The following is a 16,762-nucleotide window of genomic DNA, read 5'->3' as shown; positions in this document are numbered from 1 at the left end:
TCAAAAAATACCAAAAAGTCAATCGCCAAAACACTTGAATTTAATAATGGATTGGATTGAAATTGAAACACAAACAAATTAGATCTAAGATGCGGCTTAATTGAATCATTCAAGTGTTTGGGCACTTGGAAAAAAAGGGTGGCGTATTTTCAGTGTACACTGAGCAAAAACCCCACAGCTTATCGAAGTGTTCTACACATGATCTGACCCTGCTGTACAGAGCACTCAAATATCAATCGCAAAACACTTGAATTTTGGGCACCAAAAAATACTGTCATTTCAATAGCAAAACACTTGAATTTGACGTGTTGCGTCACATGAAATACTATATTATATTTATTGGTTTTAAATGGCTTTTCTTTCTATAATCAATGCATTTTTGCATGTAATAGAAATGGATTTCGATTTTTTGTAAATAAAGATGTTGCACAATGAAATTTTTTTGGCTGCTTTTATTTTTTAACTTGGTGTGTAAAAATTTGTTTTCCGAAATTAGCGAATTACCGAATTTGGTGTGTACAAATTTGTTATTTTTTTTTTCTTCATCCGGTTGTCCCTGCCTTTTACGATCGTCCTCCTGGTCAGGTTCGGTTTATTCGCCACCACTACTTCCTGGGAGGTTCCTCAGCGTCGACGAGTAAAGCACCGGTGCCGGCGGAGATGCTGCAGGCCCCTGGAGAATCTTCTTGCTGATGCGTAACCGCGGTGGTTCCATCGACTCAAACTGTGCCTCTGCAGCTCTTTCGCATCCTTCCTGTGAATCATACAAAAGAAACCCAAAAATCAAAACATAACCCTACAAAACAAATCTTTCCCCACTCACCAAATGGGTCCGTGAAGGAACTTCATCACAAAAGTTGGCTTCTGTCCGGGAGACCAAGCCCTTCCGCTGGCCATACGGAGCCCGAGCCCGAGGACGCAGCCTTGTGGCGATGCTCATCTTCGCGGTCACAAACCGGGCAGGCAATTCACTGGACGGAACATGGCGGCAGCGAACTCACGCGGTCTGCGAAAAACGAACACACCGGACCGCCAAAACTTTCAAATGAGGAAACAAAGCAAAGTCTCACGAAGCTGTCGTGAAACTGCATTTCAAATCAAAACAAGATCAATTTCAAGTGTTTTCCTCATCACTTTGAATAGTTTAGCACAGTGGGGCAAATTCATGAGCAAAACACTTGAAAATTTTGAGCTACCCGAATGAAAATAAGGAGTCGAAAAATACAAAAAAGTCAACCGCCAAAACACTTGAATTAAATAATGGATTGGATTGAAATTGAAACACAAACAAATTAGATCTAAGATGCGGCCTTATTGAATCATTCAAGTGTTTGGGCACATGGAAAAAAAGGGTGGCGTATTTTCAGTGTACCGAACTGTCAACTTTTCTTGGGGGGGTCACGAAAAGAACACGCAACATTTCTTGACCGCGTTCCTTCCGATCAGCATACCGTACTTTACGTAGGGTTTGATGTAAGTATAAGCGCCTAACCATCTATAGTGTGCCTATCAACTTTTATTAAAGCAAAACTGTTTTATTTTTAGTTTGAATCCAAAAACTAGTTGTTATTTTACTGGGTGTTGTTTTCCTCCTGAAATCTTTCCTAGTGTTGAGTCGTGTTTATCTGTTGCTATTTCTTTTGTCGCGGTGTTTTGTTACAATTTTTGGTCCTAAGCATGTTTTAAAAGTTTACCAAAAGTACAATAGTAATATTTGTGTTAATCCATTAACCATTCCATAAATTGAGTAAGGGCTCAAACCTCACTTGTTTGAAAAAAAAGGCGAAGATTGAAAACAATAGACAGTTAAAGAGAATATATTTTATAAAAAATCAAGAATCAATAGTAAGAGAATGTTGATTTTATTTTAAAGAATAAAAATGAGAAGCTGTATGTAGTAGATATAAATTAGAAAATAGTTAATAAAAAGAGATAAAAAACAAGCGTAGATTATAGTAATGATAACTTATAGGACAGATAAAGAATTATTCAAATAAATAAATTCGCAACAAAATCAAAAGAGAAAAGACTAATGATAAATAGACTTGATATTACTAGTACATTGAGGAAAAGTATTTTTTAAAGGAAAAACACAAAGTTTGTTAAAGCAGTATCAATTGGTAAAAAAGAATGGAAAGCTTTGAGAGACAAGAGAATCAAAAGTAAGAAAAATCAAAATCAAATGATGGATATTAAATGGAAGAATCAATGAAGAAGTGAGAATCAGTAGAGCAAAATAAAAATAGGAGATAGGTGGTAGCTGAGAATGAAGAGAAGAGAAACCCCTTTGTGCGTTGTTTCAGGTACATCCACAGCAGTTGACTCAACATACTGCGAATCAAAACAATACCGTCTACAATCACAAATTACTTCCCTTTCCCACATTGTCGCGCCCCTTTCTTTTAGCCGTCTCGACTCTGACCCGCGGTGGTCAAAGTTTTACGATCCGTTTCCACAGGCCACCAGCTAGGTCATCATGAAAACCAAGCCAACGTGGAGGTAAGAAAATAGGACACTCGCAAGGAACCAGAGCTATACTGTTCTGATCAAGATAATTCGGATGATCTAACAGAACTACGGATGTAGTTAGTTACGCTCCTTCCGGGATGTTCCTTACGTGGACGTCAACCGAAGAGCACGCAACAAGGTCAGTGCCATTGCATGCTCTTAGGTATCAATCCTTGGCCTGCATTTGTTCCGGAAGTAACGTAGATTAATTCGCAAACGACCGCGTCTCCCAGGCTCCATGGGCAAGGAAAACTGTTATTTTACCTTTTAAAAGAAACAAGGGAATGTGCTCAAAGGACATAAACGTGATCTTATTTATTACACTCCATAACTCAACCACCCCGTTCAAAGAACCCACACTCGGGACACTTTGTCGGCAGCAGCAGTCCCGTTTGTGCAAAGGCTATACAAAACTCGGCATAATACTGCCGAAAATCGACCGGCTCCACTCCCACCTGGCACCCCTCCAGATATTGACTGTACATCCGTGCCACATTGGGACAGTGCGAAAGCTTCACCAAAGCTCCGCTCACCGCACAATGATGGTCCTCGTCCATCCGATGCGCCGCGATGTGTGCCTTGGCAAACACGAACGGATCCACGACTTCGACCAGCAGATCCGGATTCTTGGTATGTTCGTTCAGCAGCGCCCGAACTTGGCCCGATTTAAGCTGGAACGTATGCAGGAACATTTTTCGACATACCTTCGCGGCAGTTGCGCCGAGGGGAAGCGAGAAAAGGGCCTTGTAAAGCGGGTTCTGAAAGATTGGAGAAGAAAAGGAATGTTCAACGGAACGCACTGCTGCATGCTTGACCACATGCCTCCCGAGCTGCGATGCTAAAGGGGAGGACCACTTTGACACGTAACTAACCTTATCCTGGTTGTTTCTGTTGTCGACCATAACCTGGATATACTTGGAGAGGAAATTGCGTTGCTGTTCCTTGGACATTTTTCGAAAGCTTTTCCGTATCTGCTCAATCATCTTGACCGAAAATTTGGTATCGCACTGACGATCGCATTCGCACTCTTTTTCCGTGCCTACCTGCTTTACCGCCACCGCTTCGCCACAACCCTCGTCGTAATCGAAGTGAAACTTGATGGCCTTTTTCAACAGTGCCGGAAAGTTTGGATTCCCACAGACCACGTGCTTGCCGCCGATCTTTTTGGCGATGACGTTGCGCAATGCCGACCGATGCAGATCGTACGTGTTCATGAACATCGTCATGCACACTTTGACCAGTCGAGATTCAACGGGCAAGAAGTAATGATTGTGAAACCGTCCGGAAATTGACCGCGGTCGTTTACATGGCATGCTGCAGATGTGGTCGCTTAGAAATTTTCGCTGATCGCTTTGGGACAGTTGTAGCAGATTCTCCAGTAGCTGCGGCCGCACCTCGTCCGGCACTCGGGTAAAGCATTGATATTTGCAGCAGGCACCGGTGTTTGGCCTGACCGCGCGGGCCGGAAGTATTCGTCCAGCTCTGGTCGTGTAACTGAGACCTCTAGTTTTGTACTCTCGTCTGAGTTTGTCGCTAAGTTTGTCACCGGATGCGACTTCCTCAAGGTTGTTGGTACCGGAATCGGTATGTTCGTCGGCATCGGGTAATTCTTCGTCGTTGGAGTCATCTTCATGGGGAACGACTACCACGAACTCTAGCTGCTCTGATTCCGGTGGGTTCACCTCCACGGAACTTCCATCACCATCTGTTATTTCAAGTTTTATCGGACCATTTGAAGACTCGCCGACATAACAATGGTCATGCTCAGTCGCGGCACTTTTCGGATCGAAATCTTCCACTTTAACGCAACCATGTTTTATCGGACCATTTGATGATTCGTCGACATGACATCGATTCACCTCCTGCTCAATCGCGGCGCTTTCCGGATCGAAATCTTCCACTTTAACGCAACCGATATCAATCGGAAAATCTTCAAAATCGATCTCCACTGCTCCCTTGTTGAGATCCTGGTCTAAGTTGGACACCATCCTCCTGATCCGAACTGTGCAGAATTCAAGAAACTGGATTAAACTGGACAACCTGTACACGGTATCGCATCCACCGGATTCATCGACCTTAAAATTTTGTGTTTACGGAAAATGGAAACATAAACAAAAAGCAAAGCACAGCTGACGACAGTACCATCTCGCTAGTTTGGACTAGACATGTAACTACAAAAGTACAAAGTAACCCAGAGAAAGCAGAACACATTTTAGAGTGTAACGAACAGCACGTTCGACTGCTGTCGCGAAAATGTAAACAAAGACGCGAAGATGTACATTAAATTTTTACTGGCGATTGGGAGGATTTGTTCCGGAAGTAACGGAGTGTAATTTGCAAACGACCGCATATCTATCCAGGTTTTTAAGCGAAGATGGCGTTCGAATGGTGAACGTCCGAAATGTCAAAATCGCGCAGTAGCACCAACATTAGAAAAAATATGTGGCTGTCATGCCATGGCACACTTTTTTCGTAATGTTGGTACCACTGCGTGATTTTGACATTTCGGGCGTTCACCTTTCGAACGCCATATTCGCTTAAAAACTTGAATACAGGCTCCCTTAAAACTGTGGACATAAAAATGGATTTGGATTTTTTCACCATTTTCGAAGATCAAGCACACCATTTTTTTTTTTTGCTGAAATTCAGTAAAGTTTTGCTGAATTTTCATCTACACTGAGCAAAACTTACACAGCTCAACGAAGTGTTCTACACATGATCTGGCCCTGCTGTACAGAGCACTCAAATATCAATCGCAAAACACTTGAAATTTCGGTGATTGGCCATGAAATAATGTCAATAGCCAAACACTTGAATTTTAAATGGTGTTGAAAAATAAAAGTACGTACAAGCGATTTACAGGTTCTCGCTTGCTAGTCGTGCACGCTACCACTGCGCCGGCCGGCCAGTTGAAGACGGGAGAGTTTTTTGTGCTATTGGTTCTTGCCTCGCTTCTAGCCTTCGATGAAAGTCGCGCAAAAATCAATCAGTGAAACACATTAAATTCATGTGGATAATCACGTTGACTTTGAATAGTGCCTATTTTGTGTAGATCTTAAGATCATTTTCAAGTGTTTTGCTCATCACTTTGAATAGTTCAAGGCGGTGGGTCAAATTCATGAGCAAAACAATTGAAAAGCTTGAGCCACCCGAATGAAAATAACATGTTAAAAAATACCAAAAATTCAACCGCCCAAACACTTGCATTTGATAGTGTTTTGGATTGATGTAGAAACACAAACCAATTCGACGGTAACATTTCAAAAGGCATCATGTACATTTTGACACTTTCTGAGTTATTGCATATTCTGAAAGTACTCCTAATAAGCTACCTCTCCACCAAAAATGAGCAAAAGTTACTTCAGTAAAGTCTGTTTAATCATGATTTTAAATAAAGTAACATAAACAAAATCTCTGCCATCAGCAGTCCCTGTTTATATAGCCCTGTCAACCTGTCAAACAAAAGACTACATGAACCTCGTGACGAAAAAAAAGCAACATGAACAAAGCGCCATGTACATTCGGCGAAGAAAAACGAATCATAACAAAGCGTCCCCCTCAATGACAGCAGGGTGATATAGACGTTGGTGATTTCAAAAGAAGTTATGTTTGTTTTTCTCAAATAAAATTACGGAAATAATGTTTTATTGAATTTGGATGATCAAGTATCAATAAAAGCAACGTTTTTCATCGTTTGTTTTTATTAAAACATCTTATTCTGCTTTTATATTAAAATGGGAATTGAAAATAGATGCTCAACAATCAAATGCGTTTTTCTCAAAACGCATGGTTTGTACATGATGCTTTTTGAAATGTTGGCGTCGAAGAAATTTCAGTACACTGAAAATATGCCACACTTTTTATTCAAGTGCCCAAACACTTGAATGATTGAATAAAGTCACATCGTAGATCTAATTCGACGCCAACATTTCAAAAAGCATCATGTACAAACCATGCGTTTTGAGAAAAACGCATTTGATTGTTGAGCATCTATTTTCAATTCCCATTTTAATATAAAAGCAGAATAAGATGTTTTAATAAAAACAAACGATGAAAAACGTTGCTTTTATTGATACTTGATCATCCAAATTCAATAAAACATCATTTCCGTAATTTTATTTGAGAAAAAACAAACATAACTCCTTTTGAAATCACCAACGTCGATATCACCCTGCTGTCATTGAGGGGGGCGCTTTGTTATGATTCGTTTTTCTTCGCCGAATGTACATGGCGCTTTGTTCATGTTGCTTTTTTTTCGTCACGAGGTTTATGTAGTCTTTTGTTTGACAGGTTGACAGGGCTATATGAACAGGGACTGCTGATGGCAGAGATTTTGTTTATGTTACTTTATTTAAAATTATGATTAAACAGACTTTACTGAAGTAACTTTTGCTCATTTTTGGTGGAGAGGTAGCTTATTAGGAGTACTTTCAGAATATGCAATAACCCAGAAAGTGTCGAAATGTACATGATGCCTTTTGAAATGTTACCGTCGATTTGTCACTTTGACAGATGATTTACTGAAATTTCAGTAAAACGGTTGTCAAAACAACTGAGATTTCAGCAAAAGAAATATTTCGCTGATAATTCAATAATTAGGTTTTACAGCGTGACGTCACGAGCGCACACGCACACACATTTTTACTTAGACACACGTGCAAAAAATGTAAACAGTGCAGCCGAACTGTCAAATTTCTAACCTATAACCATTTTATGAAAAAATCAGCAATCATTGCTGGTATTTTAGTTATCAAAATTTGATTTTGCTGGTCATTAAAAATGTTTCCAGTACTGTTATTTATACATTTCATCAATCGTCGACGATCCAAACCTAAAAAATAGGGGAAATCTACCCTTTCCAATCAAACACCTATCTTCGTCATATGGAGAGTTTGATGCTCGATTAAAGCTCCAAAAATACTATTTGGGTTATAAACTTACCAGCAACAGCACCGCCTCGAGTAAGCACGCAAATGTATGCCACTTACTGGCCAAAAAGATCACATTTAATGCACTTTTGATCATAATTTGTATTTTGCGAGACCACTTCTCATCATTTTGTTGGCACACACAGTGACACACACGAGAATCCCTCAAACGCTTAATGAATATCGCCAAAATTAACTTTTCACTTTCGCTTACTTTTTCACGGCGCTTAAGATATGAAATTGCTTCCAACTACCGGCAACATGTTCTTTTGACCGTTACTTAGTCACTCACTTGAAGAATAATCCCGAAAAATGTAATAAATTAGCAAGCGCCATCAAAAAAACAAACGCGCCAAGTCGTTTGACGTTTCAATTTTCACTTTGCATTCCAATCGAAGGCTGAAGAAAACCGAGCGAGAGACGAAGGCAAAAAAGAACAAAGGCTGGCCGTCAACACCACCAGCAGCACAGCCAGCGATGCCAGGAAACTTTCCCTATAAATGCCACTTTTCGTGAGTGTTCGTTTGAACTGTCAGCGCAAATGGCAACACTCGACAGAGTGTTGGAAGAAAAAAGAACTAAGCCGATATTAGAAAAATGGGCGTGGCCCAATGCATTCACCTCGATTAGAATACCCTTGGGAAATTTTTTTGTTAAATGTTTGGTAAATAAATAGAATAACTTTTAGTGAAAGTGAAAATAAACAGAAATGTTCACAAAAACTTGCTCTACTCGTTGGTGTACTTGGTTTTAGTAAAATTCAAGGGAGACTCTAGATTATCCAGCATCATTCAAACACGACCGCTTATTAGGATTAAAATGGGTAGATTTCCCCTAGGTGGTTATAGCATCGAGGCATTTGTTATTAACATTTACAAAATTTAAAAAAAAACGTATTTGAAAGAGGATTTCAGTTTGACAGATATGCATTTACTGATTTTTCAGCAATGTTTTTGTTCATAACCGAATTTCAGCAAAAGTGATGATTATTGAATCGCATTCAGTTATTCATTTTACTGAATAGAATGTTAATTTCGCTCAAAGGAAAACATCAACGTTATTTCTTTATTTTTATTCCAATCCAAAACTCAACCACCCTCCCCCCGGTTAAAGAACCCACAGTCGGGACACTTTGCCGGCAGCAGCAGTCCCGTCCGCACAAAGTTATTATTAAACTCGGCATAATACTGCCGATAGCCAATCGGCTCCACTCCCTGCTGGCACCCCTCCTGGTATTCACTGTACATCCGCGCCACGTTGGGACTGTGGGAAAGCTTCACCAAAGCTCCGCTCACCGCACAGTGGTGGTCCTCGTCCATCCGATGCGCCGCGATGTGCTCCTTGGCAAACTGGACGGGATCCATGACTTCTTCGACTGGCAATTCCGGAATTTTCGACATATTTTTCAGTAGAGTCCGTACCTGGCTCGAGTTCAGCTTAAAGACGTGCTGGAACATCATCTTGCAGACCTCTTCGACGTTTGACCCGAGGGGCAGGTAGAACTGGACCAGGGAAAGTGCGTTCTGAGAGTTTTGAAAAGAAATAAACGTTAATACCAGACGACATGCCTTCCAAGCTGCAATGACGTGTTACCTTTCTACGCTTTCTCTTGTTGGTCCGAAGCTGGACATGCTTTAACAGGAAGTTATTTTGCTCCATTCTGGACTTGTTACGAAAGCTGCTCCGAATCTGCTCAACAACCTCCGCTGGAATCACGTGTCCGCACTGCAGTTCGCATTTGCACCCTTCTTCCCAGACTTCCGGTGGTTCCACCACCGCTTCGCCACAACCCTCGTCGTAATCGAAGTAAATCTTGCTGCCCTTCTTCAGCAGCGCCGGGAAGTTTGGATTTCCACAGACCACGTGCTTGTCACCGATCTTTTTCGAAATAACTTTGTCCAGCGTTTTTTGAGGCAAATCATACGTGTTCTTGAACATTGTTTTGCACACTTTGACCAGCCGGGATTCAGCGGGCAGGAAGTAATGGTTGTAAATGCGTCCGGCAATTGATCGCGGTCGTGCAGCGGGCATGTTGCAGATGTGATCGCTGAGAAATTTACGCTGATCGCTTTGAGACAATTGAAGCAGATTCGCCAGCAGTTGGTGGCGCAACTCTTCCGGCACTCGGGTAAAGCATTGTAACTTGCAACCGGCACCGCAGTTTGGCTTGACCGTTCGGGCTGGAATTATACTTCCAGTTGAGGACGTGTAGCTGAGGCCTCGAATTTTGCGCTCTCGTCTAAGTTCAACCACTGACTTCAACCACAGTGGTTCGCCGACGCCGTTGCGCGTTCTGGCTCTGTGCTGAACGTCGGACGGAAGCGTTTCTCCCTGGCTGTCAGTGGCGGAATCCTCTTCATTAGCTGTTTTGAATTCGTCCATCTCGGGTTCAATATCCAACGGTTCGTGCTTCACTGGATCATCGGTTAACTTGCTAATTTCATCACAATCAGGCAAAATCATCTCGTCGGAATCGTTTCCTCCAGCCTGATTGTTCGCCGGAATGCCGTCCGGTAAGATCAACTGCTCAGTCTCGTCAAATTCCGGTTTGATATCTTCCACTTTTAAGCAACCGATGCCAATCGGGACATCTGAAGGTTTTTCGAGATTCTCGTCATCGCCGAACTCCATCATCCTGAACTTAAGAACTCTAGACACTGGACTTAACAAGACAATCTAAACACGAAGTTGCGTTTACTACGGGTCCATCGAATGCGACGACTTTGACAAAAAAAAAAAATGATGAACATAAACAAAACACAGCTGATGACGGTACCATCGCGCTAGTTTGGACTGGGCAATATTCAAATGGGACGGCTTCTGTGATTCTGTCTCACAAGCAAATGGCTCAGGGTCCAAATCCAGGTAGGTCTCCTTGAAATTTGGAAAAAAGGTATTAAATTTTGAAAGCAACAAAACAAAAAGAAAAAAATCAATTGGCTTCGGAAAATAAGGTAACATTTCAAAAGACATCAAGTACATTTTGGCACTTTCTGGGTTATTGCATATTCTGAAAGTACTCCTAATAAGCTACCTCTCTACCAAAAATGAGCAAAAGTTACTTCAGTAAAGTCTGTTTAATCATGATTTTAAATAAAGTAACATAAACAAAATCTCTGCCACCAGCAGTCCCTGTTTATATAGCCCTGTCAACCTGTCAAACAAAAGACTACATAAACCTCGTGACGAAAAAAAAGCAACATGAACAAAGCGCCATGTACATTCGGCGAAGAAAAACGAATCATAACAAAACACCCCCCTCAATGACAGCAGGGTGATATCGACGTTGTTGATTTCAGAAGAAGTTATGATCAAGTATCAATAAAAGCAACGTTTTTCATCGTTTGTTATCATTAGAACATCTTCTTTCGCTTTATAAATATTAAAATGGGAATTGTAAAATGATGCTCAAAATTCAAATGCGTTTTTCTCATTTTCGTGCTTTTTGAAATGTAGGTATCGATATTTGTAACAAATGACTTCACACTGAAACCAGTGAAACTCAAGCTTAGTGATGTTTTATCCCTGGTCTGATAACTTTTTTTGTGAAAATATCAGTTAAATTCAGGTGTTCCACAATTGTGGGAGGCACAATAGCATCCCATAATTATGGAACAGGCAATTTTGTGGCAGTGTTTTGCTGCTCTGAATGAAATAGTCTTGAGATGCAGTTTTTTGTTTTAAAAGTGCTACTTTTACTAGTGAAATAGCAAGAAAATGTTCAAATAAAGGTCCTAAAAATAGTAGGGTCGAGAGAAAAGCCGCATTTGGCATGCTATTGACAAATTATCACAAAAGTGTTCCGAATTTGTGGGTGTTCCGAATATGTGGGATTACTGTATTTAAAAATCTAAAATTTAGAAAATGTAAAGCAATTTAAAAGGTCTTATTATTATTTACATAAAGATTTAAAAAAAAGCTTAAGAAAAAATTTCTTCGGTTTTTTGTTTTGAATGTTTTCAAGTTTTTTTTTATATTAAAAACTTTTTTTTTTCTTAATTTCAGAATTTTAATTTATTTAATATTTTGTAATATTTTTTTGTGAGATTACGAAAAATCTAAAATTTGGGAAACTGCCATTTTGGAAAACTCTGAAGTTTTTTTTTTTGTTTTCCGGAAAAATCACAAATAGGGGAACTATACCCTTTCTCAGCCTATTTCTATTATCGGCCTATCAGCACTTTGATCATGTATTACAGCTTTTATAAAGTGTTTTTGACTATTCTGAAGTAATAAATAGCTCAAATAAAAGTGAGCAAGCAACTCTCAATTGTTGATACATCTGAAAATGTTGATTTAATAGCGGAAAACGGCAAAAGTGATGAGAATGGGTCGAACGGCTTAGTGTGATTAAAATGGGTATATTTCCCCTACTTTATTTTTTTTAACATTTAATTTTTTCTTTTTTAAATCTTTAATATTAGAACAATTCTCTACGAAATCGGTCATTTTTTCATTTTAATTTTTGCATTTTTTAATCCGGCTGATACTTTTTTGATGCCTTCGGTATGCCCAAAACAGCCATTTTGCATCATTAGTTTATCCATATAATTTTCCATAGAAATTTGGCAGCTGTCCATACAAAAATGATACATGAAAATTAAAAAATCTATATCTTTTGATCGATTTAGTGTCTTCAGCAAAGTTGTAGGTATGGATAAGGACTACATTGAAAAAAATTATGCACCGTAAACAAAAATTGTGAGAATTTTAGTTTCACTTTTTGTCAATAAGACTTGATTTGCAATAAAAAAACACTATTTTTTGTTGTTTCATCAACAAAGTTCAAAACAACAAAATATAGAGAATTTTCTCATCAAAAGTGTAATCCATTTTAACGACCCCCGGGTCTTTTGTGGTCACTGTTGCAAGTTTCTGCTCATTTCTAGGTGTCCGAAGGTTATGTGTGGTGAGTCACCCAAAACCTCTTTTACGCATGGACAAACATGGGCACCAATTTAAAAAAAATGAATAACTGCGACTATTTATAAAAAAGTTACCTAAAAATCGCTATAACTTGAAAACTTTATCAAAATTTCACTTAAGTACTTTTTGATTGCAAAATTGATTTTACATCGAAAAATGAAGTAGAAAAATTTGTGCGACCAATATTTCGATTTTTTGAAAAAATCAGCATCAGCATTCGAATGGTGAACGCCCTAAATGTCAAAATCGCGCAGTAGCACCAACATTAGAAAGAAAAGTATGGCTGTCATGCCGTGTCACACTTGTTTCAAAATGTTGGTACCACTGAGTGCAGGGTGGCCACCTCGGGAAAAAACCGGGAAAACCGGGAAAAAACCGGGATTTTTATCCACCGGGAGAAAACCGGGAAAAACTCGGGAATTCGACTGACAAACCGGGAAAATATTTTAATTTTAGTTAAAATTTGACAAAAGCCTCTTTAAATTATTCAATATGTTCTTTTCTCAATTAGAATATTATTCCTGTTATTCTAAATGAAGAATTCGCAAAAACTATGTTTGAATTTGTGTAATAGACTCATGCTTCTTGGTTATGGATGTTTCTTTTTCTGTTGTATCCTATTATATTTTTACATGGCGATTTTTTTTTAATAAAGCAAAATGTTTCCTCTACCAGCGATTCTCAACCTGGGGTACATGTACCCCTGGGGGTACCACGAGCGGTCTCAGGGGGTCCGGAGGACAAACCCCGCAATGGCGGACATTTGTCCCAAACAAAATATTTGAGAGAAAAAAAATAACTAATTGCTTTGAAGCAAAAATTAACAACCATGCTTAAGGTGCAATAAATTACGCGCGAATTGTTTTTGACCAATCAGAAAATATTCAAAAAATATTTGAATGATAAATATATAATTTGCATTCGTTTAGAAATTTTATGAATTTGAAGTAAAGTGCACCGTTTTTTTGTTTTTTTTTCTACAAATATTTGTTTTATATTTGTATATTGTGCCAACTACCATTTACTACCATGTTGGTAAAAATAATCTTATGTTTCATGATTTGGATATTTTCAATTCGACCTTTCTTTGCTAAAATATTAGTTTTGCATAAAATAAAAATAAGGATTTTTTGTAAGTGGAAATTATGGATCTCATGGTACGAAAACAAAATTACAGTAAATATCTCTCTAAATTTAAAGATCAAGACATTTCCTTCAAATTGTCACACAAATTACACTATTTTAAAATATTTTTCTTGGCCTGTATCTTAGCAACAAAAGAATGGATCAAAAATGTTCAAAAAAGAAAGCAGAAAAGAATTTTATAGAATAATTTTTCAATTGAAAATAGCTACAACTTCAAAAAAATACTATTTACAAAATTTAAATTTACATAAAAATAAAATTTAAAAAAATATGGGGGAAGTTTGTAGAAATGAAAAAGACAACGAAAATTTAATTTACAAAAAGAATTTCTCCAAATTTAAAGGCATTTTCAGTAGATAGTTTTAAAGAAAAACAGGGTACAACATTTTATTTTGAAGCTTTATTAAGAAAACTGATTTGAAGAAATGTACATGGACGTTGTGTGGCCTATCCAGTACATGTTTTTAAACAACTCTAGAAACAAGATTTACGACATTTTTAATACTTCAAAATTCTTTCTTTCTTCGTGAATTGGAATGTAAAAAAATCTCATGCAAACGAAAAATGTCATGTATGAACGCTAGGGGGTACCAGCAGCTTAAGTAACACGAAAAAGGGTACCTAGCCTAGAAAAGGTTGAGAACCGTTGAATTATAATATATTTCAACTTAAAAATAATAATATCATGGAGTTTCTGTTTGTAAATATTATTTTATTTGATAATATTTGAGATTCTCAGCCAGACAAATTATTAAGGACAACATGCAATGATTTTTTTTGCAAAGTTTTTTTAAATGTCGTTTGAAATTTATGACAAATTTTCAGATATTTTAAAAATACAATATATTTAGAATTCTGCTACAAAAAAGTCACTTGAAATACAGGCAATCACTTTTAGGTGGTAACTAAATCAACACAAAAATTGAGATCATGTTGAAAATAAGGCCGATGCTAATATTTTTCAAAGTTTTTGTCCCTCGGCTCTGGCCGGGGTCAAGTGGGGGAACAATCCATAGTCTCAACATTTGAATGCAAAAAGTGTTCAAGTACATTTTACACTAGTTTATTTGTTTTGTCTTCAAAAAATGTAAGATTTGTCGGGAACAAAAAAAAACTAAAGGTGTAAAATTTAAAAAAAAAAAGATTATTAAATTAACCCAAACATGCTTAAAAATGATTCCAAACGCAAGGGAATGCATTTTATATTGATTTCAGCTGGTTGCACTTAAATTTCAATTGAAATTTTGATGTTTTTTGAAAAATATTTTTTGCCCCCTGATTTTTCGGGCCAACTAACGAATTAACGAGCATTTACATAAATGTTGATAACAATTTATTTTTGCAATTCTTTTCCTTAAAATTAATAAATTGTAGTAACAATTAATCTCATTCTAAAAAATAAAACGATTTTTTATTTTGAGGTTATACAATCTACATGTATGATGATGAAAAATCCCAATCATTATGGAAATTAGATGTTTGGATTGGAAACAGATAAAAACGGCTTCGTTTACAACTTACTTAATTTTTACTCAAGATTTGAAAGCTTTCTTGAGGAATTCAAAGTAAATCTTTCCCTGTTCCTGAGGGGAACACCCGTGAAGAGTATCGGGGCCGGCATTTACAAAGCGGATTCAGTGACAGTTATTAATCAACTTAATGTTAACATGTTAAGGTTAATGTTAACATTCCATAGGTTGTCTTCCTAAGGTGTCATGATAAGGTCCAGTTTGTGACGATACACTACCTTCCCTTTACTAAGCAATCGATTCCCGAAAAGATCACCAGTTGTGTTGGTCCGAGCCGGGATTTGAACCCCGATCTACCGCTTACAAGGCGGAAGCGTTACCACTGGGCTACGAGACTCGGTCTTGAGGAATTCAAACATTGAAACAAATGTATGCGTTCAAAAAGTATGTTGGTACTAACGTTAGCCTAAAAAAAAACATTGTAGTTTGGTTTAAAAACATTTCGGAAAATTCCTTCTGGGCTCGGGAGAAAACCGGGAAAAAACCGGGAAATTGAAAGTTGAAATCTGGTGGCCACCCTGACTGAGTGATTTTGACATTTCGGGCGTTCACCATTCGAACGCCATCTTCGCTTAAAAATCTGGATTGATTAAAACATTTATAACTCGGTCAAAGATTTTTTGCACATTTTGGAAATTTTTGAAAAGTTGGCATTTGATTCCCCCTAAAACATATCAGAAAATAAAAAAAAATAGTATTTTTTTTGCAAATCAAAATTTTAGTGTAAAATTTAAAATCACCAATAATTTTTACCGTGTATCATTTTTTTAGTGTAGTCCTTATCCACACCCACAACCGAAGACACCAAATCGATCAAAAAATTCCTTCAAAAGATACAGATTTTTTAATTTTCATATATCATTTTTGTATGGACAGCTGCCAAATTTGTATGGAAAATTATATGGACAAACTAATGATGCAAAATAGCTTCTTTGGGCATATCGAAAGAACCAAAAAAGTTTCAGTCGGATTAAAAAATACAAAAAAAATCGAATGACCGAAATCTCAAAAAAATTGCTCATTTATAGAATCTCGAAAAAAAAATCAGTTTTCATATATTTTTTAGTTTCTAAAACATTAAAATTATATCAAACTAAATTACAATTTGTAGAATTTCCAAACATTGAAAATTTAAATGTTTATGGAATATTTTTTTTATGTTTAATTACTTAAACTTTCATTAAATAATTTTAAAAATTTGTGAAATTTTTCAAATCGAAAAAATAAATTGTAATGTTTAAAATCAGTTAATTTAAAAAAAAATTGATTTTTTTTTAATTTGTTGAAAATTGTGATTTACAATAATCACCAGGAATATTTTGGATGCAAATTTACAGGTCCCTTTTTCTCGTTTATTTTTCGAAAAAAAAAATGTTTTAGGGATGCTTGATCATGAATTCAAGAATTTTATATCAATAATTCAAATTAGTGAAGTGTGTAAATTTGAAATTTCATTGTACAGCTGAAAGTGAAGTAATTTGTTTCGGCTTTATTTTTCAATGCTATCTAAAAATCATGATTAAAAAAAAAATATTTCGATGCCGTCATTGAAAATTCTGTAATTCTGTAATTTCGGAAATTTCGATGCCGTCATTGAAAATGGGACTTTATAAATAAATCCGCATACAATATTCACGGGATTTGTCCACGGATAATTGTCCACGAGGGAAAGTGGGGACTCCCCACTGGGGAGTCTCAGATAAAAAAAAGTGTCCACGTGGTTTA

At 37.4% G+C, this 16,762-nt stretch overlaps 3 protein-coding genes across 3 annotated transcripts in view; all 3 read right to left on the bottom strand.

The window, feature by feature from the left end:
* Positions 1-16,762, bottom strand: part of LOC6033532 — a 30,767-nt gene that overhangs the window by 11,307 nt on the left and 2,698 nt on the right. Inside the window, 4 exon segments of the mRNA XM_038261244.1 lie at positions 2,964-3,266; positions 3,381-4,213; positions 8,557-8,959; positions 9,030-10,112. Of these exon segments, the coding sequence (XP_038117172.1) occupies positions 2,964-3,266; positions 3,381-4,213; positions 8,557-8,959; positions 9,030-10,112 (2,622 nt within the window).
* LOC119768824 lies at positions 2,794-4,587 on the bottom strand. The gene is made up of 3 exons (XM_038260179.1): positions 4,371-4,587; positions 3,381-4,268; positions 2,794-3,266 (listed from the first exon to the last, which is right to left on the bottom strand). The coding sequence occupies exons 1-3, from the start codon at positions 4,494-4,496 to the stop codon at positions 2,841-2,843; spliced, it is 1,440 nt and encodes a 479-aa protein (XP_038116107.1). The 5' UTR covers positions 4,497-4,587; the 3' UTR covers positions 2,794-2,840.
* Positions 8,512-10,124, bottom strand: LOC119768823. The gene is made up of 2 exons (XM_038260178.1): positions 9,030-10,124; positions 8,512-8,959 (listed from the first exon to the last, which is right to left on the bottom strand). Exons 1-2 carry the CDS (start codon positions 10,068-10,070, stop codon positions 8,525-8,527), a joined length of 1,476 nt encoding a protein of 491 aa, XP_038116106.1. The 5' UTR covers positions 10,071-10,124; the 3' UTR covers positions 8,512-8,524.

This window comes from Culex quinquefasciatus, chromosome 3, assembly GCF_015732765.1.
Source record: "Culex quinquefasciatus strain JHB chromosome 3, VPISU_Cqui_1.0_pri_paternal, whole genome shotgun sequence".
NCBI classification, from domain to species: Eukaryota; Metazoa; Arthropoda; class Insecta; order Diptera; family Culicidae; genus Culex; species Culex quinquefasciatus.
This window is presented reverse-complemented; position numbering and strand designations above follow the sequence as displayed.

What these genes read in the sequence shown, in the direction of transcription:
- LOC119768824 (XM_038260179.1), bottom strand. Translation starts at nt 4,496, where the DNA reads ATGGTGTCCAACTTAGACCAGGATCTCAACAAGGGAGCAGTGGAGATC. An exon ending in AAAGCGCCGCGATTGAGCAG is followed by an intron (nt 4,269 to 4,370) that starts GAGGTGAATCGA and finishes GCGACTGAGCAT; the next exon opens with GACCATTGTTATGTCGGCGA. An exon ending in ACAGAAACAACCAGGATAAG is followed by an intron (nt 3,267 to 3,380) that starts GTTAGTTACGTG and finishes CCAATCTTTCAG; the next exon opens with AACCCGCTTTACAAGGCCCT.
- LOC119768823 (XM_038260178.1), bottom strand. Translation starts at nt 10,070, where the DNA reads ATGATGGAGTTCGGCGATGACGAGAATCTCGAAAAACCTTCAGATGTC. An exon ending in ACAAGAGAAAGCGTAGAAAG is followed by an intron (nt 8,960 to 9,029) that starts GTAACACGTCAT and finishes CAAAACTCTCAG; the next exon opens with AACGCACTTTCCCTGGTCCA.